At 57.9% G+C, this 22067-nt stretch overlaps 1 protein-coding gene across 19 annotated transcripts in view; it reads right to left on the bottom strand.

The window, feature by feature from the left end:
* Nucleotides 1-4776: 4776 nt before the first annotated feature.
* The window catches only part of BCAS3 (BCAS3 microtubule associated cell migration factor), a 487145-nt gene continuing 469854 nt past the window's right edge, over nucleotides 4777-22067 (bottom strand). For 9 of the 19 annotated variants that reach the window (XM_071219333.1, XM_053930625.2, XM_053930623.2 and 6 more), the window contains 2 exons: nucleotides 17006-17071; nucleotides 4777-5551 (listed from right to left, as the gene is read on the bottom strand). In XM_071219333.1, the coding sequence (XP_071075434.1) occupies nucleotides 5403-5551; nucleotides 17006-17071 (215 nt within the window). In that variant the 3' untranslated portion in view covers nucleotides 4777-5402. Of the gene's footprint in view, nucleotides 5552-8863; nucleotides 8955-17005; nucleotides 17072-22067 lie in introns of all 19 variants that reach the window. The other 10 variants (XM_024573300.4, XM_045182544.3, XM_071219340.1 and 7 more) reach the window with 3 other exon arrangements.

The raw sequence follows: 22067 nt of genomic DNA on the forward strand, positions 1-22067 counted from the left end.
ACCCGGTGGCGACGGTGCAGCGGTTGCATTTGGGGACCACCTGGCCACAGGAACTGGACCTCGGACCTATCCCTCGGCGGCCACAGGCTCCTTCTAGGCCGCCCGCGCCGTCTGTCCTGCCCTGCAGCCCCGCAGCGAACCCAAGGTTCTGCTACAGCCACTCGAAAGATTCGGAATCTATCCCCACCCTCACCCCCGGCCAAACTCTCCCGCCAGGAATATCCTTCGCTCATCGAAACCCGCTCGCGGGAGGCTCCAGCGGCCTCTGAGCGGCGCCTTGCGCGGCCCAGCTCCGGATCGGCCCCTCCCCCACCCGGGTCTACCCCTCTTCCTCCTCCCGGGAGCAGGCGCCTCTGGGGGGTCCCCAGGGCAGAGAGTGCGTGTCTCTTTAAGAGGCCCCGGGGGGCGCCTTGCGAGCAGCGCAGGGCTGGAGGGGGAGGGCACGGGCGGGGGCGGCTGGCGCCAGGCGGCCGAGGCTCCACAACAAAGCTCCGGCCCCTGTCACTTCGCATCGGCCGGGCCCCGCAGACGGGTGGGGGACGCGCGCTCAGCTGCCCCTCCCTCTCCCCAGCTCTCCGGGGCCCGGGCGTCGGGCGGGCGCGGGCGTCCCCGCCTCCGGTCCGTTGCACGCGCTCAGTGCGTCCCGCGCTCCCGCAATAAGGAAACCCGGCAACGGCGGCCCGGAGCTGGCTGGGTCGCCCGTCTGTCCTGGGCCCCTTAACCTTTCGTGGGGTCAAGAGCCACTGCTAGGACCTTCCCCGGGTTGGTCCCCGCCGGTGGCTTTGGTGTGTGTGACTGGAGTACATGTGCGTGGGCCTGCACGGATGGCTTGAGGATGTGTGGTCTTGCGGCAGGAGGGGCGTGCGCCCGGGTAACGGCGTGCTGGCGTGAGGCTGGTGTAGGTGCACAGCCGTATGTGAGTGTGCCCAGGCTGCGCTCGGGCAGGGTGTGTGGCCCTAAGTGTGTCACCAGCCGTGGAGGTGGCGTCCGTGTTGTGTGTGTCCATGGGGCGTGAGCGGACGCTCAGAGTTGCTTCCCATCCCCGGCTGTAGGGCCGGACCCGCGCCTCCCGGAGCCTTGGCGCCAGCCAGCCCGGTTTAGCGGCCCGGCCTGGCTCCCCCGCCGTCCCAGGTCTGCTGGGGTGGGGGCCGCGGCCTGGATGACCCCGGCCCGCAGCGGCCCGGCCTGTCCCGTCCACTTAGACAAATTGCGACTGACAGGCGCGTAGTCTCTCTGGAGTCGCCGCCCGCCCGTCGCCTCCCTCCCGACCCAATTACCCGGTGCGGGGTCGGGCCAAGCGGCTGGGACGGGGCTGGCGGCGGGGGGTGGGGAGGGGCGACCTGTTCGCGGCCGCGTAGTGGACCCGGCCTTAAGCCAGGATAGGCGGCGGGGCCACTTCTTCCGATTAGGTCCGGGCAACCACGGCCGATGTGGACCAACCTTCCAGGCGGTTGCGAAGGCGAGGCCCCCGCCTGGCCCCCCCGGCCCGGGACAGACTTGGCCCTCCAGGCGTGTCACTCTGCACCTGAGCCCGCAACGGAGGACGTGTCCCCGCCGGACTTCGGACAACTTCCCCAGAGCTTTGGGGATCCCTTAACCCTAGGATCTCCAGACTTTTCACTGCCGTGGAGTCGCGGTCCGCGGGCCCCAGCTGTCCAGTTGTGACGCGGGGTTGCCAAAAGTGAAATGCACATCTGTGACCCTGCGTGGACGTGCACGAGTGTGAGATCACGGGTGTGGGTGTCTGCGATCACGCAGCGTGAACAGGCCCTGCTGTCTTGTGGCTTAAGAAAGCGAGCAAAGCGCTCGAAGGACCCCTAGGACCAGCCCACCTGCTCGGAGAGGGCGGGGCTGCTCTGCGCTCTGTGCTCACTGGGCTCTTGATTCGCTTTTGAAAACGCTTTCGCAGGGAGCGGGCCGAGAGTCCCTGGGGCAGCTTCACCGGCAGCGCACCGCGTTCTGGGCTCCAGCTGCGCCGCACCCGCTGTCCGTCTCCCCGCAGAAGCGCTACCTGGTCTGTCCGATCAGCCTCCGGCCTCGAACCAAGCTTTTGCCCTTTTGACATGCAGCTTCCTCCTTGCCTGCTTCGGCCTAGTTGCTCTTCTGTGAAGGCATGTTCCCTCCCCCTCCTTTACAAATGAGGACGCCGAAGCCCAGAGGTTCAGTAATTCACCCGAGGCCACGCAGCTACTGGTGCAGAAACCCTGGGATTTTCAGAGAGAGAGAGCAAGGTGCTAATGTTGTTGCTGAACCCAAAGCTACCCCTGCTCATACGGGAAGGCAAGACTGAGACTCCAGGGTCCCACCCTCAGGCTGGGCTCTTGCTACCAATACAAGACATTCAGGATGCTCTCTTCCTTGGCCCCTAGAGTCTCCAGCTCTAGGTTTGCAGGAAGGGGGCTGCCTTCCCTTTTACACAGGGACAAGGGAGCAGTTTCCAAGTCAGTCAGGGGCAGGAGCAGGGAGCTCTTAGGGCTAGGGGATGGGGGTGAGCAGTCTTGGATCTTGAGGGGGCACAGGTCAGTGCAGAATGGGGCTCTTTACGGAAACTGGCCAGGGCGTGAGGCAGCAAGGAGGCATCAGCAGAATAGCCATGTGATTTTGTGACCTTGGGCAAGGCCTGGGCCTGCTCTGGGGCTTAGTCTTCTCCTCTGCAAAATGAGGACCAAATAGTGCTCTTTTAGGGACCTCCTGGTTTGGAGATCCCCTGACATGTGAAAATCAGGAAAAAAAATCAGCACTGAGAAACCAGTTCCAATCCCAGACTGGCAGCTGCCTGCTCTGGCCCGCACTTGCTTCCAGAGGAGCTGACACAGTGTTTGAAAGAGCACTGTGCGCCTGAATTTGCCTTGGGACCACTGGGCCCTTCCTCGAATCTACCCCAGACAGTGCCCTCCCTCCTTGAGCTGCCATGGCAGCTCCCATCAGCCTCCTCAAAGACCATGAAGATACCTTTTTCCCTCCATCAAACAAAGTCCACAGTAATTTGCCCGTTGAGCAGGTAGTTAGTGCTGTGAGAATCAGCGAGGTCACGTGGCTTCCTCAAGGTCATGGGGTGAGGCTACAATTAGATGCATGTTCTGTTGGCCTCCTCGGTGATGCCATCTTGGAGGTCTGCTGGGGGTGAGGCAGAGATTGCCCGGGTGTTATCTCTGGAGGCTAGGAGGCTGGCCACTCCACGGCCAGTGGGCAGGAAGGCCCCCCACTCTGGGGCCCAGCTCTCACTTCCAGCTGATTACAGGCTCTGGCAGGGTCCATAACCTCCCCAATTAGTCGGGGGCCAGGCCCAAGGCCTCTCTGATAACCCCAGCTCCAGTGGCAGCCGCCATGGGGCCAGCTTATCTGGCCTCTCTTATCCTCCCCCTCCCCCCACATACTCAGAGGGTTGCCCTGGCTGTGAGCAGATGAATAACCAGATTGTCCTGCTAGCTCAGCGGGCAAGTCCAGCCCTACACCCACCACTTTCCCTGACTGGAGGAGGCCGCAGCTGTTTGCACCCCCTGGAGGGAAAGGGCTGAGCCAGGGAGGACTCCTGACTCTAAGCTGCCAGCCGGTTTCCTGCGTGGTTGGAGAGAACTCCTGGCTCTCCATCTTTGCCCCATCCACGTGCCCTAGGGTGGGTTCAGAGGGGCTCACTCTTCCTAGAGCTCTGGACTCATCCTTAGGGAGCCAGCCCGTGGGCAGTGTGCACAGCAGCCTCGTGGCGCCCTCCCTCCCCTCCCCTTTTGACCGAAACACTGCTCTGGCTGGGGGTGGAGGCTGTGCCCAGCGCATCAATGTCTCCAATTCAGCTGCAATGGGGAAATGCTGCTGCTGCTCCTCCGGCAGCCCCCACCGGCTGCGCCCAGGCCTCCTGACCTTCCAGCATGCCTCACTCTGCCATGTGATTTCTCACCCTGCAGGTTCCCAGGCAGGAGGGACTGGCTTCAGCCACCCTATGCAGGGCCTACAGAACCTAGTGTGATTCAGGTTCCCCTTCTCCTAACATGCCCAACTGATCAGCTGAAGGGAACTGAAGATTAAATCTCATCTTGGGTGCCAGGGTTGGATGGGGTGTGTGTGAGGCGGCAGGGGCCCCAGCTCCTGCTGAACGGTTAAATGGGGAGGGATACTTGTTTGTGAACTCAACACTTCTGCAGCTGTTCCATTAAACTTCACCCCAAACCACACCTGGCTCAGTGGGTTTCCTTTGATCCTCCCAGGCCTTTCCGAGGTCCAGGGAAGTGGGGACTAGGGCTAGCATTATTCTCCTTCCTGCTTCAACACCCCTTTTTGCTTGCCTGCTCCTGTCTCCTTCCTGTCCTTCACTTTAGGTCCAGAATCAGGAAGAGGAAGGGGAACAAAAGTTCCTGCCAGGGTTCATGAGAGACCCATGTTCACCCGACTGTCCTTCCACCTTCTGAACTTGAAAAGAGAGGCCATCACAAGGTGCCTTGTCCTGATAAGGCCAGAGTCTTCCTCAGGCTGCCCGCCCTCCCAGAGCAGCCCAGCAGCACATATCTGGCCCTACCTGCCACAGCCAAGGAGTGTTGGGCTGGCGGTGGCCCCAGAACTCACTGCCTCTGTAACAGGCAGGGAGGTTGAAGAATGGATTTAAATCAGGCCTCACCCAAATTCCAAAGCAAACATTCTCCTTCTCCTTCCCGTCCCCTCGATGCCTCACCCTCGGCTGCCCGTGTCAGGGCCAGTGGTGTTGGAAGCGGGGACACGGTCGGGCCCACAGGACCTGCTTGGCACTTGGAGAGGACCCTGACCCCAGCAACTCAGGGATGGACACTGACTGCAGTGTGATTTATTGGACAAGACGTGCGCTTTTTGACAAGGCCTTGGTAACCACGGTTTCCTTCACTGAACAGTTCAGGACCAGGGTAAAAGGGCTTACAAACAAGAAAGACAAATCCTTCCCATGAGCCAAAGGGGAAAGAAAAGAGGAAAGGGGTGTCTCCTTTCTTTTTCCTTCCTTAATACTCTGGGCCTCAGTTCACCCGACTCCAGAGGGAGGTTCACCAAGGGAAGCTGGGCTGTGTGTGCCACAGCCAGGGGTGGGGCCAGGAGTGGGGCCTGGCCAGCATCCCCCCTCTCCCCAGGCAGGCCCCCCGTGGGGATGGTTAGAAAATACAAAAGCGGATCCAATGCAGGACATCATGTGCAAACAGAGGAGGGGACGGAGCTTCTGCAGTCTCTCTTGGCCACAGACCTGCCAATGGGGTCAGAGTGTACCAAGGTGCTTTGGAGAAGGGTCTCTTCTCAATCCAGGGAGGGTGGGTGGCTGTTGTCACTAAGCTTGGGGAAGGTGCTTGGTGAAAGAGGAGCAGAGACTGAAGGGGAAGGCTGGAGGGGTGCTTTTCCTTCTTTCTCCAGCAGGTGAGTGGGCTGGCCAGTCGGAGGCAGGTAGCCAGTACCTATGAGAAGCTGGTAGGAAATAGGCTGAGGGGCTGACTCTCATTGGTGGGCAGCGGAGATCGGTAGCCATCAAAGTTTCTTGGGATGCTGCCACTTGTGGAACCTGAGCTGTTACTCAGAGTCTCGATGCTTCCCTCTCGCTGTAGCTCTGCAAGACAAGAAGAGGGCCAGGCCTGGTCAGAGTGCAGTCTGGGGTGGAGGGGCACACCCTGGGCTGGGCCGCCCGTCCGCAGGTGCCCATCTGGGTCCATTTGCATCTGTCGCAGGGGGATCCCCACATGCTCCCCAGATGGGACAGGTGGCAGTTTGGGTTGCGGGGAGGCTCAGCGGAGGAGGGAGGAGCTCCCTTGGCAGGCAGGCTCCGGTTGTTCCCTCATTGTGGGAACCCTTTTGGGCCAGAAGCACGGCCACCCTGATGACTTGTCTGGACCACACAATGGATATGTGCCCACGTCTGCACACAGTAGTGCACAGCCAGCCTGTTCCTGCCTCCCCGCAACGCCATGAGTGGCTCCTGTCTCGGACCTGCAGGTCAGGCAGGAGGTGAGGGGCCAGGACCCGAGAAGGACCGCAGCTTCCCTGCCTGGCCTGTCCCTACCTCTACTCCCTGGCCACAGAGCTTCACCCTGGCTCAGCCGCTCACTTGCTCACTCACCCTCACCCACAGGAGGCCCCGGTTCATCGTCGACTCCTGCAAGGTGTCCTGTTTCCCGCAGGCAGGAGTGCCTGGGCTGAGAGGGGCCTATTCCAATGGAGAGAGGGTCCCTCCTTGCCTGGAGTGCCCCCTTTCTTTCTGCTGCTCAGCCTCCAGGTCTCCTGGAGGCCCCCACGAGGCACATGCTCAGAGGCGACCTGCGCCCCCGAATGCATGGAGGCTCCCAGCCCCTCCTCCACCTCTTCCCTGGCCCTGCCTGGCACCGCCATGTTGCTGTCTTAGGTACAGCAACTGGTTCCAACTCATTCAGCTGTGGGCACCTTACTTAGCTGCCCAACCTCTCTTGACCTAAGATAGGTACTGGGGTGGTGGGTTGTGAATACACTTCCCTGGAGGCTGAGTGCAAGGAAAGAGGAATTATTTCTTGGCTTTTTGAAAGTGGCCAGTTCCTGTTCCCTTCAGTCCTTCAGAGCGGGCTCTGAGGTGTGGTCACACACATCCCCGGGCAGAATCTCAGGGTTTGCCCCAAGCCAAGATGTGGGGACCCGCAGGCACTCCTCCTCCAAGCACATCTGTCTTGGACTGAGGGGGTCTTGCTTGTCTGCCTCGGGAGCTCAGGACCTCAAAGCGGTCATTTGAAACAGTGAGGCGTGTCCAAATGCTCCACTTGTCTGGTCTGGCTTGAGACCTTTTATCTCCATCCTGCGCCTGCTCCCAGGCTCCTGCCCCCACGCGCATGCAGCACAGCTGGCTTTGGTTATGGAGAGGGTCACGGCCTTTACACCTGGGCTGGCTGTTATCGGCCAGCCAGGAACTGACCAGTGATCCCCACTCGTTACAGGCTACTCAGGAAGCACTGAGGCTGCCCAACAGTAGCCACTGAAGAATGGGGTGGGGGGGAGTCGGTGCTGCCCCCTTCAGGGCAGGCTCCTGGGCCCAGGTGGGAGGGGCCCTCAGGCTCCGACCCCAGAACCTCTCAGCAGATGGGGCGTGTGGGCAGGGGACTGAGGACACAGGCTGTGGGCCTGATGATGGTCTCTGGTCTCCAAGAGCCACTGGCTGCCCCGTGGGGCCCGGTCCTGGGAGGAGTAAGGATAATTTAGATGTGGACAGAAAACAAGGTCCCCGTGTGGGCTCCCTTCTTCCTTGGCCACTCTTCAGTCTCACCCTAATTTGGGAGTATCGACCCCTGTGCCAAGAGAGGGTGAGGACAGGAAAGCGAAGGATAGACCCTGGGATTTCTATGAGGAAGCTGCAGACTGCAAGAAAGCTCACTCCATCGCTCTTTCCCCACAAGCAAGCAGAGGAGTCTGAGAGAGATCTCTGAGGCCCCTGCCCTCATGCACGGCCATCCCGGCACTAGGGGGCGCTGACAGCAGGGCCAGGAGGGCAGGAGAGAGGAGCACTGGCAGTTAAGTAGCAAGAAAAGCAGGGGCTTCCTTAGGGTCTGGACACCAGGCCCAAGGAAGAAAGCCCCAGGTGAAGGAGCAGGAAAGGCCACTGGAATGGGGGAGGCTGGCCCCTTTCCAGAGCTGGGGGACAGGCCCGGCGTTCTTGATGCAAAGTGGCACCAACACACCCACGTTGCCAAGGAAGCTGAGGAGACAGGAACCTGGGTTCGAGCACGGCACCCCCCACTGCGTTGGGCACAGGCCCCCAGCCACCCCACCAGCAGCCTCAGTGACCCCACCCCACGAGTGTGAGCGGACGCATCTTTGCCCCTCCAGTGACAGTGCAGGGACGCAATGACTTTGCTGCCCTGCTCACATTTCTCCCTCCCCAATCAGGCCTGGGTACGATGGGTGTGGGCAGGCTTCTCCCTGGCCCCATGTCCCACAGTGACCAAGCTCTCCTGGATTCAGCTCCCGTGTGTCTCCCCAGCCTCTTCCCTCCTCCCCATTCCCACTGCCACTGCCTGGTTAGGCCTGCACTTCCCACCTGGGTAACTTTAAGAGCACCCAATGACCTCCTGGCCCCCAGGTCCCCTTCAGCACCCCACCACAACACCAAAGCCAGAGTGGTCCACCTGCAGCGCAAACCTTGTTTTGCTTTCCCTCCGCTTCAAAACCGCTGAGTCCTAATGGTCCGCAGGATAAGGTCTAAACTCCATAGCACTATAAAATGCCTTCCGAGACCTGGCCCCAGACCCACCTCACTAATGTCACTTGTTACTAAATGTGAGGAACCAAATAACGAACTTGAGTGGTTTTTAGCTCTCTCCAGGCTGCTTTAGGCCCCTGGGCCCGTGCCCATGACACTCTCCCAGCCCCCAGAATGCCCACTCAACTTCCAGAGCTCAGCAGTGTCCACTGCGCTGTGAGCCTGTCCTGAGGCCCTGGCAGGGCCGGCCGGGCTTCGCCGCTCTCTGTGCTGGCTCCTGCCACAGACCCTCAACATGCGGTGCACCGTCTGCTCACATGCACGTCCCCATCCAGGCAGGGGCCCCGGGGGCCTGTTCTGTGCCTCATGTCTGCATCCCTAGGGCCAACCACAGAGCCTGGGAAAGAGCTGGTACACTGCAGAGCACACTGCTAGAATGAATGAATGAATGAATGAGTGAGTGAGTGAATGAATGATGTGGCAAGGAGAGGTGGGGGTGTTTCTTCAGCATGAGCTACTAGTGCGAGAACTGGGCTCTGGCGGGTCCCGGCCACTTTTCTGCAAGCCTCTGTCAACCCCCTTCCTCTTCTCACTGAGACACAAGGACGGGGTGTGCGTGGAGGAGGGGTGCGCGTGTCCCCCCTCTGAGTCACCCCGGCCGCCCAGCCCTAGCAGCAAGCGGCAAATGGAAACGTGTGGCCTTACCTTCCTCCATCCCGAGCACATGCTCTGTTACTGTTGGGTTGCTCACGGACGCTGGGCTGTTGGCATTGTTTTTTTTTTCCTTTTTTTTTCCCTTGTGAAAAGAAAAGCATTGAGGAATCTTTTTGGAAAAGATATGGACAACGATCAAGAAGTACACCGATCTCTGCAAGCAGGTGGAGGGGGCGCAAGGAGGTGTGGGGGGCGTCACTGGGAGGAGGGTAAGCTTGCGGCAGAATTCTGCAGTCAAGGAGGACGGTGACATGCATGTGTTGGGGGGTGGGGACCAATCAGACTCGGGGGGTCTCAGGGATGGAACTGTTGTGACAGAGCCGAGACCCCCTTCGGCGGTGGGGGTAGAGGAGCTGCACAGGGGCTGGGGAGCAGCTGAGGGGAGAGAGGGGCCCATGCAGTGCCCGTCGGTGCCCCATGCAGGCGGGTTGCCAGGGGAGGGAGAGGAAACAGAGACGGGCTGCAGGGTTTTCAGGGACCACTCGGCGCCCGACTCAGCGGGGCCAGTCCCAAGCTTTTGGCAGCTTCTAGCGGCCTCCCTCCTCCCCCACTCCCAGGTCTGGGCAGCTTTCTTGCAGCTGAGGTGGACTCGTGAGGAAAGCCCACCAGAAACCTGCCAGGGCTGCAGGAGAGAGAGCTGGGGGCTCTATGGTGGGGAACTGAGAGCGCATTGCCAGCAGTGTCCCCAGTCAGTAAAAGGATGTCGACTCTGGCAGGTAGAAAAAAGCCAGCTCTGAAAGAGGCTGTAATCCGGGCCTCACAGCAAGGTAGGGGCTGAGGAGTAGCTCCCAGGTAAGTGGCTGAACGCAGACAGAAGATCATCTTATGGTGACCTCACATCTTCCAGTATCACTGTGCACCTGGGCAATGCCAAGGAAGAGTGGGAGGCCAGTGGCTCTGGGCACACTGTCCCCAGGAGAGACAGCCACTGCTGGGGCGGACACGCGGCAACTCCAGGTATCATCAGACTGGCTCCCAAGGCCACCGCTGGCTGTGTTCACCCGTCCCCTGCTGGCCCTCATTGGAAATGGGCTTGCTACACCATGGGCCAGGATGGGCAAGCCACAGGGCTGTGGGGACAACGGAACGAGCAGCAACTAAGAAGGAGGGGCCTTGGTGTTCGTGAAATAAGCAAAGGAACGGGAAAGCTCGATCCTCATGCGGCCCGGCTCTGCACAGTGCCTGGCCAAATTCAAAGGTGTCAGAGACCTTGCTAGGAGGGAGAGGCGACCCTGGCTACCTGGGCACATGCGCCAAGGCCGACCCAGGGAGAAGCCATTCTCAGTCTAAGCGTGGAAGCAGGAGTGAGGCTGCCCACACACGCTGCCCCACTCCTGGGCTGGGCTGCCCAGAATGAGGGAACCTGTCCGCAGCCATTCGAGCTACCATCGCCCCTCTCCCCCATCCCACAGCAGGCACTGCGGCCCCTCTGCAAAGGCAGGGGCACCAGACCCTGGCTCCCGGAGCTGCAGTGGGCACTGGAGGGCAGGGCAGGGCTCCACCTGGGCCTGTCCCTCTGGAGTGCTGGTCCCCAAATCTGCTTTGGGGCTGTCCTCTCCCCTGGGGGCAGACCTTTCCCTCCCTCGAGGCCACCCTACACCTGCAAGGCAGGGGCTTCTGGGGACAGACTGAATGGAGGCCTCTTTTCATGAGTCAGTCACTTAATAAGCATCATGGTCCCCAAATCCCCGGGGAGGGGGGAAATGCTGAGGACAGGGCCTAGGTGAGCCTTGGGGAGAGCTGGGCAGGAGACCTCAGTGGATGGTCACAAGTGAAGTCCTACTCAGGCTTCACCTCCAGGCCTCCCCCAGACTGGATGGCAGTAGGGGCAGATGGCTAGAGACCCGAGGGGAGCCCCCCTGGCTTCTGGTGGTGGGGGGCTCTGTGGAGAGCCCAAGTCTCAGGACCCAGAAGGAGGGGCTGTTTCTGGGACCTGGAGGGGCCCGTGAGGGCAGTGGTGTGTGTGTGTGTGTGTGTGTGTGTGTATGTGTGTGAGAAGCAGGCCCCTGGGGCCCCTGGCTCAGCCTCCAGGCTGAACAGGGACACTTGGCCCAGCACAATCGGAGCAGCACCTACTGCTGGCCCTGCTGGTGTGCTCAGCGGCAGCCACCACCCACTCTGCACTCTGAGAGCCTCAGCCCGCTGCTCATTAAAGGGATTAGCAGAGCACTTTATTGGGCCCTGGCTGCAGCCACACACCCCAGTCCCAAGCTAACCACCCAAGTGGCCCAGAGGGAGCAGAATTAGACCTCAGGGCCCAGTGTCATCCTGCACCCACAGCCGGCCCACTTTGGGCAGTGAGAAGAGAGAACGCCCCCACCTCCATCAAGGGCCTGCGGAAGAGGGAGGGGCAGAGTTCGTCCAGGTTGGGGAGACAGTTAGCGAAGTGGGTAAGAGCACAAGCTCCGGCCCGGCTGCCCCCACCCCACCCCCGCCACCCAGGAGACTTTAAGCAAATTACTCAACATCTCTGTGCCTCAGTGTCCTGACTGTGAGGGTCACAAGGTCTGTTTCATAGAGTGGTTGTAAAAATCAAATTAAATAATGCATGTAGATTGTATCGCTAAGTACAGCTTCCAGTCAGCAAGTGGGAGTTCTATCACCGCTGCAACTGTATCAGTGACTGTGACGATCCATGGCACCTCGGGGCCCCCCCCATCTTCCCTTCCCAGCAGGTGTCTCTGGCATCCAGGCCCCCACAAGCCTGCCCTCCACTGGGCCTTGCAAAAGATTCTTTTTAATCAAGAAATGGCCCATGGAGGAGGATGGCAGATATGTGTTTATAGCTTCTTATTTCCCTCCTTGCCTCTTTGTAAATCCCTCTTCCAAGCTGGAAAATAAATTTCCAACCCTGTTGACGTGCATCGATTTTTCCCTCCTGCGTCCACCTCCCAGCCCTCCCCCGTCCGCAGAGCCTGTGGTTAACCCCCTGGCTTGGGTTGGGCTCCGTGGTACCCAGGGGAGCAGGTGGTCCGGGGCACACAGCAGCTTGTCCAATGGCTCCATCTTGCCCAGTGCCTGGCTCCCGGGAGGTCTGCAAACACAGAGTTCCAATCCCCTTCTGCTGTGAGGGCTCTTGGCTCAGAAGTTGGTTGGGGTGGGGGTGGGGTCCTCTGACTAGGAGGTGAGGGACTTTCAGCATCTTCCTTGGATGGGATGTATGGAGAGGAGACCAGGGGACCACAGCAGGACTGACAGCAAGTTCAGCAAATGGACCCAAGTGGGGTCTGCCCCAAGCAATGAACTTTGTCAACAAGGGCCTGCCCACAGGGCCCGGGACCAGCCATGCAAACTGGGGCTTGCAGAGAGAAGGGCTGAGGAGGTCGGGGCTGGAATGCGGAGCTCAGTAGGATGGGCAGCTTCCTGGGGCCGAACTGGAAAGATGGCCCGGGCGCCAACCAGGAGGTGGCCCTGGTGGATACAGCTATGGGCCGCTTGTGTTACACCAGCCCTGGGCCTCTAAACGACCACTGTCTCCTGCAGAGTGTGGCTGAGTGAGGCAGAGGTCAGTTCTGGGAGACAGAGATGGAGTTGGCTGAGAATGCTTCTAGAAACCCCAACAACCCAGGCAGTGGGGACCACACCCTGGGTTGGAGCCAGCCTCACTCAGCCCCAGGGCACTCTTCCGGAGTGAAAAGGGCAGCAGTTAAGGAGGCAGCCTGCAGGGAGGTCTTGCTTTCCTTCACACTCACACCCACCCCCCCCTCCACGCTTCCCCTGCAGGGCCACCGCAGGCAGCACAACCGCCAGCAGACCAGGGTCCTCTCTGTCCAGCTTGGAGGGCTTGGGAGGGTGGGGGCTGGGTCCTCCCAAGGATCCCCTGTCCCTCCAGCAGGGGTTTCTGTTCCTTCCCAGGCAAGCCTGTGGAAGGAAGGAGGGCAGTTTCTGGAAGCTGAGGGGTGGAGGGTGAAAAGGCTCCTCCGCATTCGGATACCAGCAATCCTGTTTTGGGCTGATGGCATCTGGGAGTGGATGTGAAGCAGGGCCAATGCTGGCCTGGCTCTCTCTAGACAGAACACCTAGGTCTGAGCACCGAGCCCTGGCCCACCGCCACCCATTCCCGGTGGTCTCATGGGGTTCCTGGGAACACCCGCCTGGCCCGAGTGCCGCAGCCATCCCGCAGCCACACACCTTCCTGCCTGGCTGGAGCCTGCCAGCCCACCAGGCTCCCACACGAGTGCTTTCTCTCCTCCTGGCCCAGCTCTCTGTCCTGACCCCTGCAGGTGCTGAGACCCAGAACCGTCACAGAATGAGGCCAAGACCACGTGGCCTTCCCTGTCCTCCACCATCCCCCCATCCCTTTGCATCCTGTACCCCTCCCCACCGGACCTGGCTCTGTGTGTGTAATGGGTGTGGGAACAGAGTATCTGAGTCCCGGGCAGAGCGATTCCGCCCAGCTCAATTCCTTCACAGCCTTCGAACAGCTGATGAGCAGTGACCACGGGTAGGGCATTAGCAGGAGGGCACGCGGGCCTGGTCGGGGGCTGGAGCCATTTCTCAGGCCCCTCCGACGGCAGCTACGATGCGATGCGACATCCATCCCAGGTGGGGAAGGACTCTCACCACAAGTGCTGCCACACCGCACTCCAGGAAACCCCCGTTACTCGAGCTTCAAAGGAGAAGAGCCAGGGTCACCCACCCAGATGACCTGGAACAGCGCCCCCTGCGCAGTGGCCTTCTCAGGGCCACTTTATCAGTATAACTTAAATCCCGACCAAGGCAGAGTAGGACCTGCCACAACACATTACGCACGGGGACAGCCAAGGCTGAGCAGACCTGGCTCACGTTTCCCTGGTTGTGAGGTATTTGATAAGTCTGGCTGAAGCCATGCTTAAGATCAGCCAGATGTAGGAGCAGCCCAGAGCCGAAACTCCCCGCGGACGATGTGAAGAGGGGGACTGTGGTAGGAGGCAGAGAATTTGCTCAAACCCCAGTTCTGCCGCAGATGTGCTGAATGACCTGGGCAAGTCCCCTTCACTTCTCTTCTTCACTTCTCATCTGCTTCATCATCTGTTACCAGGCAGGGAGGGGCCGCCCTGGCCACCTCACTGGGTGTGTGAAGCTCTCCAGGGCAGAGGATGCGAAGGGGCTTTAAGAAGCAAGGCACGCAAGGAACACGTGTAAAGACCCCCGTGACTGCAGTGGCATCCTGGTTAGAAAACCCCTTTGTCCCTGTCCATCTCTGGTATATCTGCAGACAGAGGCCCTAAGTGAGAAGAGCCCCTCCCCCAGGAGGACCCGATGCCCTTCCAGCTCCAGGTCCTGGGCACCACGCTGGGCGCAGAGGCTCAGCAGATGCTATCTAAGGCAGGCTCAGGGCTGGGCAGCATGGCGCTCTGTCTTTGGTGATAGAGAATGCATGGCCAGGTGCTGTGACTTCACTTCTTTGTGTGTGTGCGTGTGCGTGTGTCTGCATGTGGGATGGCGCTGGGTGCCAGGGAGGGCCCCACAAACATGCCCACTCAGCATGGCTATGAAGAGACAGGGCTTGGAAACTCTCCCATGGAACCAGGTGTCTGGCAGCTGGCCGTGACCTCCCCATTTCCTAAAGTCCAGCCTTGAAGCTTGGTCGACCCCGCCCAGCTCCCAGGCGGGTCTTCCCGAGCTGCCCTCCAGGGCTCCGTGCCGGCGCAGCGGCCAGCAGACCACAGGAGAGATGCGGCCGGCCCGACGGGCCAGAGCCACATCTGGTTCTCATTCAAATGTCCAAACGTAATTAAATTCTCTATGATGCAGCGGAAGAGTTTGGTAAGATGTGGCTTTCCCCACTTTCCATCAAGGTTAAGAAATCAAAGTCTCCTTCCACCAGCCGACACACTCTCCTCCCCGTCACTGGTCTGTCCTACCCTGCGAAGGCGACCACTGGCCTCTGACCTGTGTTCTAGAGCTGCTGGGCTGGGGCCCCGTGTGGGACCCGCAGAGCCCCTCCCCCCGCCCCACTCACCCACCTGAGAGGACTAACAGCTGCGGCCCAAACAGCAGGCTCACGACTGAGCGCATTTGTGCACTGTGGGCTGGGGGCTGGGGGGTGAGCGGCCCTGCGGAGACCGCTGCTGCACCCAGGCTCTCCTCAGTGACACACCAGTGTCCCCTTCCACCGCCTAGATGGGAGGTACCTTGTAACACCCTGCCAAGACCCCTCTTCCCTGTCCCTCACAGTAGGAAGCACTTCGAGTTATAACTCTGGAAACTATGGTCCAGCCCTACAGCCACCGCCCCCCCCCCACCCCCCTTGGGGAATGGAGCTTCCCACAGTCAGGGAGGCTGAGGCAACCCCCCCACCTCTGCCATCTCAACTTGCAGCCTCCCCCGCCCCCCGAAACCTAGGAGGGGAGGCATCAGAAATGCTGGAGGAATGGAGGGGAAGGCCGAGAGCAGCATCAGCCGGCTCAGGGAGTCCCTGGACCCTCAGGGCTCCTAGTCATTCCTGGCCTGAAGGGGGCTCTGAGCCAGTTAAGGGGCAGCGAGGTGTGAGGTGTAGTCCCGGGAGGGACAGGGAGCCTTGTGCTTCTTCTCAGCTTCCAGAACCTCCCGAGATGGGCAGCTTTTTCCAGCTTCCATTCCCAACTGAGTATCTTGTTTATGGCTTGTTTTTATACTTGGGGATTTATGGCTCTTGTGGTAATGGGTTCCATTCTACTTCCTCTATGCCTATTTTTCTAATTATTGTAGTACAGGCTTTACGAGAGTTTCTTAATAAGTCAGGGTATTTTTCCTTTAGAAACAAACTGTCCTGCAAGTTAATGACTTACAGTGGGTGTGGATGCTCCCCAGAGACAAATGGGGGCCGGGGAGGGGAAAACCAGGGTGGGGGAGGGGGAGACCCTTATAGATTAAATAGAGCTGTGTGGGGCTCCCTTTAAGAATCGTGGCCAGCTCCCATGCCAGAGTCCCCCGTGCTGCTCACCAGCATCCCTACCACAGGACTAGGAGCACTCTAGGCGGTGCACGTGGCATTTCCGGGCCAAAGAACGCTCGCGCAGAGGCAGGCGCACACACAGAAGCTGGTGTGAACCAGCCGTGCCCAATGGCACCGATCTGGCTCTAACCAGGAATCATTGTGTGTGTTTGGTTCCAAACGGTCAACTTCAGCTTAGTCATGGATTTAATTTAATTTCTTGGTGGCATCAGTGCCAGGCCCGTGTGCCTGGTACCTTCATATCAGTAAAGGAGGTCTCCAGGAAACTAACCCTGCTCTTGGTCCAGTCGTCCCAGGCCAAGGCTAGTAGTAGAACGGCGGCGAGGCCAAGGTCTCTGTCGTCCCTGTTGGGGTCCCAGCCTGCACCCTCGACCCCATGCTCCGTGGCAGGCAGAGAAGCCCAGGCCTCAATTAAATGCTGTGGTGCCGCCTGTCCAGATGAAAAACCGGGGCGGATGCCGGGGGGCCTTTTGTGCTCTGCTCGCAGACTGGCTGCTGGTGCCGGGGCTCTATTCATTATTCAATTCCACCAGCTCCACAGAGCCTGTCCATTTGCTCCTCCAGGAGGAATAACAAATCTAGAAATGCAATTCCACTTTGGTGTATTAAGATATTGATTTGCCTGTCGCGTGGAAGTGCATTTGTTCTGTCAGCCCTCCCGTGGGTAGGAAGGGGTTAACCAAATGTTTATCACAGGGCTGGCTTCAGAGTTGAAAGTAATGTGATCAGTAATGAATTTTGTGTTACATTAGGTTGTATAAATGGACAGACAAGCGCAGACAACAAGTGGCCAGGAGTCGGGGCTAATCTAATGATGTAAAAATAGAGACAGCACCAATTATACTAGGGGCCAGCTCCAGGCTCCTGCAGGGACTGCAAATGAATAGGTACAAATCAAATTACTCACTAATAGACGCACTACAAGAGGGGCAGTCAATGGTAAATGCATTAGAGCCTAGTGACCTCTCTGCTCTGCACAGCAGAATCCGAAAATTTGACTTCCATCTTAAAGGTGGGGGGCAGGGAGTGAGGTTCTCAAAGAAACTCTTGTTGGGTGAAGAACAGCAAGTACTCCCCTTCCTATCCAGCCAGTCCCATTGCCAGAAGGTGTCTCCCATCTGAGCTGACCTTGCCCTGACTCCAATGCCTCTTGAGGGACAAAAAGAACAGTGGGACAAAGCCTTGAACTTCGGCAAAGACAGGAAGTTACATACCAACACACTTCACAGCCATGTGTCTCTCAGGGGTGATGGTTTTTACTGCTACGTCAAGGGCTGTGTCTGTATTGAAAATAAAATATTTCTTTAAAGAGGATCACAACAAAGACCTTTAAGAGAGCAGCAAGCCAAGATCAAAGGAGTAGACATCCAATCTGATTTGACTACTGAGAGCTTTGCAGGGGGTGCTCATGGTCTGTTCCCAGGCACAGCACCTCGAGGGTTTTGCATACTTCTCACTGGGTGAAACTGGTGTCATCTCTCCATCTGTTTCCCGCTCCTCCCGGTCCCCCCCGCCCACGCCTGCCGCCTGAGTGCCTACAGCCTTCCTGCCGCCCAGGGCTGGGGAGAGAAGGATGTGGAGGTAGAGCCAGCATCTTGGGTAGGCCTTCAGCTTTTCTTCCTCCTCTTGGATGGACAAACCAGGCCTGGAGTTCAAAGCCACTTGGCAGCGTGGCTGGGCTGCTTAGACAAGGATCATGAAGACGTGCTCAAACGCATGAACTGCACGCACAAATGCAGCCCTTAGTGGCTCAGGAGATGAATCAAGCATGAAACCAAAGACTCTCCAGGCCTTCCAAGAACCCAGCCCATGCCCAGATGGAGGCGGAGACGCTGGTAGGCTTGGCTTCCCCCACTACCCCTAAGGCCTGCACCAGTCACACACATCAAAGTGGAGATGTCACGCCGGTCCTGGCCAACTGGAGCCTGGAGATGATGGGAACACGCCTGTAAAATGAGCATGGGGGGCCCAGAATGGAAAAAGCCATCCTAAACAAAGGAAGCAACTGGATGTCGGTTCTCCCCAAACTCAATTAAGCACAAGGAGGGGTGAAATCACAAGCCATCCAGCTACACTACATAAAACATATGTGGGGGGGAGTGGGGGAGGTCTGTGAAGCCTGGTGCTGGGGGACTCTGCCAGTACATTTACAAATGTCGCATGTGGTGGGCCTGCAGGTCCCTGGGGGCAGGGGTGGGTACAAAGAAAGTGAGCAGGAAGAAATCACCAAACGTCAGAGGCTGGACAGCTGATCTGGGATGTGGACTGGGAAGTGCCTCCTTCTGTTAACCTGGACCAGATTGGCACGGCTTGGCCTTCCTGCTACAGCGTTCTCTTTTGCTTTAAAGCTGTGGCTCTAGATTCCTAAAGGGTCAGAGGGCCGGTCATTTTCTGTCTTTCCTCCGTCGGCAGCCATCAATTCTAGGAGGTGGTCCGCATACCTCAGACCACCTTCTGAGGAGGCAGCGGGCAGACGTGAACGATGGGTATTTAACCATCCATGACTGCGTTCAACTTTGTTCAGATCTTACACCTCACAGAAAGGTCAATGGTTAAAGGTGAATTCTCTGGCAGAGGAGGAAGAACAGAGAGAAATCCTCCCTTTTGTTAACCATTTACCTACATTAACGTCTCCAGAAGAGGGCCCTTATCTGGGGTCCCCCCCCCACTCCTCCCCACCCTCTTCTCCAGGAGCATACATCTTCCCCAAGCAGTCCTGCTTCGCGTTGGGGGGGGGGGGGGGGGCGCGACACCTGAGAGGGCGACTCGGAAGTTTCACCAATGAAGTCGCCCTGACACTGCCTTCTTGTTGATAGAAATCAGCATGCTTTGGTGAAAACGTTCAGGGTAGACTTTGGGCCACTACAATATGTGCAGAGGAGAAGTGGGGGATGTGAAGAGAGAGATGAGAGAGGAGAACCTACCTTGAATCAGATTTGAGAATTGGCCAGAAAGTAACAAGTGTGTCTTTTAAACACGGGAATTTCTCCCATTGCTGTGGTTGGCTTTCCTTTGTTTCGCAGGAGCCACAAAACCCCATCCAGTCATTCAACAAACATTAACTGGGGCTCAGCCTGGCTTGCATCCTAGGGCTGGATGCTGGGCAAGGAGAAGGCTGGTGGTCAGAGGTGACAAAGATGAATCAGGCTCGGCCTGAGGAACTGGAGTGGGGTTAGGTGAGGCATTTGGTATGGGCAGGTTGGCTGAGGGGGCGTCGAGGACCACCAGAGCCGAGCCTCCCCGTGGGGGCATGTGGAAGGGAACTGGCCGTTGCTCGTTAGTGGAAAAGGCAACACACACTACTTGTCTGGGGCTGAGTGTCCTGAGAGTAGGTGGTGCCGAGGCTCCGAGGAGACAGAGAAGGCATTTGGCTGTGTGGTCAGAGAAAGCTTCACGGAGGAGCTGAGATTGGAGCTTGGTCTACAAGAGTGACTGGGCAGAGCCGGAGGGCACAGGCACTTTAACAGAGCCAGGTGAGCGAGGCAGGCTGTGCTGGGATGGTGGGATCACTCCGACAGGCGAGAATGTTTGCATGAAGGTGGTGGTGGTGAAATGTGAATAAGGGTTATTGTGGGAGGGGAAGTGGGCGAGCAGGTTGGAAAGGAAGGTGAGGAAGGCCTGTAAGAGACTTGAAATGTCGCGGCAAAGGGATTGGGCGGGCACACGCAGGCCTGGGCGCTTTGTAAATAGGGAAATGGGATGACAGTCAGAGCAGGCCCACAAGTGAGAGCCCCTTCCTTTTCTGGGGGTCTTCCCTTCTGGGGATCCCCTCGTGTGCTGAAGAAAGGGTGGAAGTAATGAATATGCCCAGGTGAGACCAATGGGATCCTATGAACTGGGAACTCTCCCTCCATATCTCATTTTAATCCCATATCTTTCAGCGAAGATCTTCCTTCCTTTCATCTTGTCCTCTTTGTAAGTCGGAGACAGGAGTATCTGCCTGGCAGTGATATTACGATTAGGGGGCATTCATGTGGCTAGCGCAGAGCCCGCGGCAGGGAAGCCATGTGGGCGGACGCGGCCAGTACTGCAGAGTGGAGGGGAGCCAATGAGATGACGTACACAGCGTGCTTACTGCAGTGGTGCCGCGGCCAGGACACAGCAGGTGTAGTAGGTAAACATTTACTAGATTCACTGGTTTCCCTGTCCCGGGCTGTTAGAGAAGAAATGGAACCAAGAGAGGGAAAGGAACCTGCCAAGGTCACAGGCCTCCCCCATTTCCTGATGAGGACTCCAAACACCACTGCGAAGAAAAACAAGGCACAGCGCTCCTCCCAGGGGCAGCAGCTGGGTGCCCGAGGTGCAAGGACTCTCAGATTTGGCCTTTCCTCCCGGTGGAGGGTAGACAGGAACAGGCAATCTGACACTGAACTGAGCCGCAAATAGCAACACCAACAGCGCCACCCCTGCTGCAGCCACCCCACCCCCACACCAAGCAGCTGCTCCCTCCCACCCCAGCTGGGGTGCTGTGGTCTGCGGGGGGCACTGGGCTCTATGCCTGGGTGCCCCTGTGCTGTGGGACTTGTTCTCTCCTCGCCAGCCTCAGCCATCGGGGTATCTGTTACTGGGGAGTTTGTCCTTTTGTTTTCAAATCCTGGAAAGAGCCTGGGCTGTGGGCGGGGGGCCACTCTGGATTTCTGCCTGGTCCAGTGCAGTTAGGTGGGCCCCAGTGGGCAGCTGGGGACAGCAGCCGGGGAGGAGCCAACCCCAATTCAGCACTGTTGCTTCCTCCAGGAATTTGATGTCTTTGGGGGTAGGAACTGTGTCTTACTCCTCCCTCACACTGTGCACCCTAGGGTGGTGGGCACCAGAGGTGCCTGCAGACAGCCTGCCTGCCTGCCTGTCACTGCCACAGACAGAATGTGGGGGCCACTGAGGAGCTCATCGAGAGAAGAGGCTGAAAGCACTTTGTAAAGGCACCGCAGAAGAAGAAGGAAAACGCCAGGGTCCATTTAGGTAAAGCAGAGGAAAGGACGTAAGTGACTGGCTAGGTGGCTTAGATGACAGTATTTGCCCGAGTGTAGGAATGTCTAAAAGGTAAGAGAATGAACTCACTGCCTTGACGCCTGCAGTTCTTGTCACCTGACCATGTGGCACCTTGGGGTGGGAGGGGGCCAACATGACCCCTCCTGGAAATGGGGCCTCAGCAATGGGGCAAGCAGGAGTTCCAAGGTCCCTTGGAAGGGCTAGGTCTAGAGGCGGGACAGAGGGTCCTCACACTGGGTTGTTTTGGGACACGTATCTGGGCAACCCCCACAACGGCAGCGAGGGTTTATCGACAGCTTTGTCCTCCGGTCCCGCAGTGGAGGATGTTACTAGTGCGCAGGCACACAATATTTGTTAGCTAACTCACTGAGGTCTTGACCATTTCAAAATGGTGTACAGTGTTCAAAATGTGCTTTCGCCATTCAGAAGGAAAAAATGCACAGCCCTTTCCATACATAAAAGAAGTTTCCAACAGAAAAATTGGGAAGAGCTTTAGTTGAAAATAATCTTATAGCCTTTTCTGCTGAGTAATTAATTTCCTACACATGTAGGAAAACCCAGAGGAATTAGCAGAATAAACCATGGTATTGGCTTCCAAACTGTAGATACCAATTCATCAATGTGTTGTGAAATCAAGTTAGTGGCATATGACTGCATTTCAAAAAAATAAAAAAGAAAGAAAATATAAAGTGCTAGAATGCATTGCTTATAATATCGTTTTGTGAAAGTTGTATAGATTTGGGTAAGAAAACAGATGTATTTCTGACAAGGGGAAGGGGCAGAGAGTGGGCCCACAGGGCGGTCCCCACGAGCAACTCCTTCTGGACAGAACAAGGCGCGGCCTCTTTCTACCTTCATGCTGCGACAGTAAGGGAGAATGAAATGGTGTCCCTGGGACACTGTATGGGAAGCCATGAAGTGGTGTCCCTGGGACACTGTCTGGGAAGCCACAGTCATGGGGAAGAGACAGTTCCTCTTGACCTTGAGAACTGACTTAGTGAGCTCTTAAGAGTCAACGGCAGCAAAAGGAGGCAGCCTGCAACAGAGAGGTGTCGAGAATACTTCAGACTGCTGATGGGGCCCCGTGAGCCGGGCTTTTGCTCTTGGATGTGAGCGCCGGAAGAAACAAAGACGAGGTTCAGCTAAGCAGGGAGGGAAAGAGTTAAAGTCTACAGAGAAAATGCACTTAATGGGTACCCAGGTGTCTGTTAGAATTATTTTGTATTAGGTTATATCTTCACCTAGACACAAAACAATTGGAAAAGGTAAATGTTTTGCTCATTTTAAAAA

Source organism: Desmodus rotundus, chromosome 9 (assembly GCF_022682495.2).
Source record: "Desmodus rotundus isolate HL8 chromosome 9, HLdesRot8A.1, whole genome shotgun sequence".
Classification (NCBI taxonomy): Eukaryota; Metazoa; Chordata; class Mammalia; order Chiroptera; family Phyllostomidae; genus Desmodus; species Desmodus rotundus.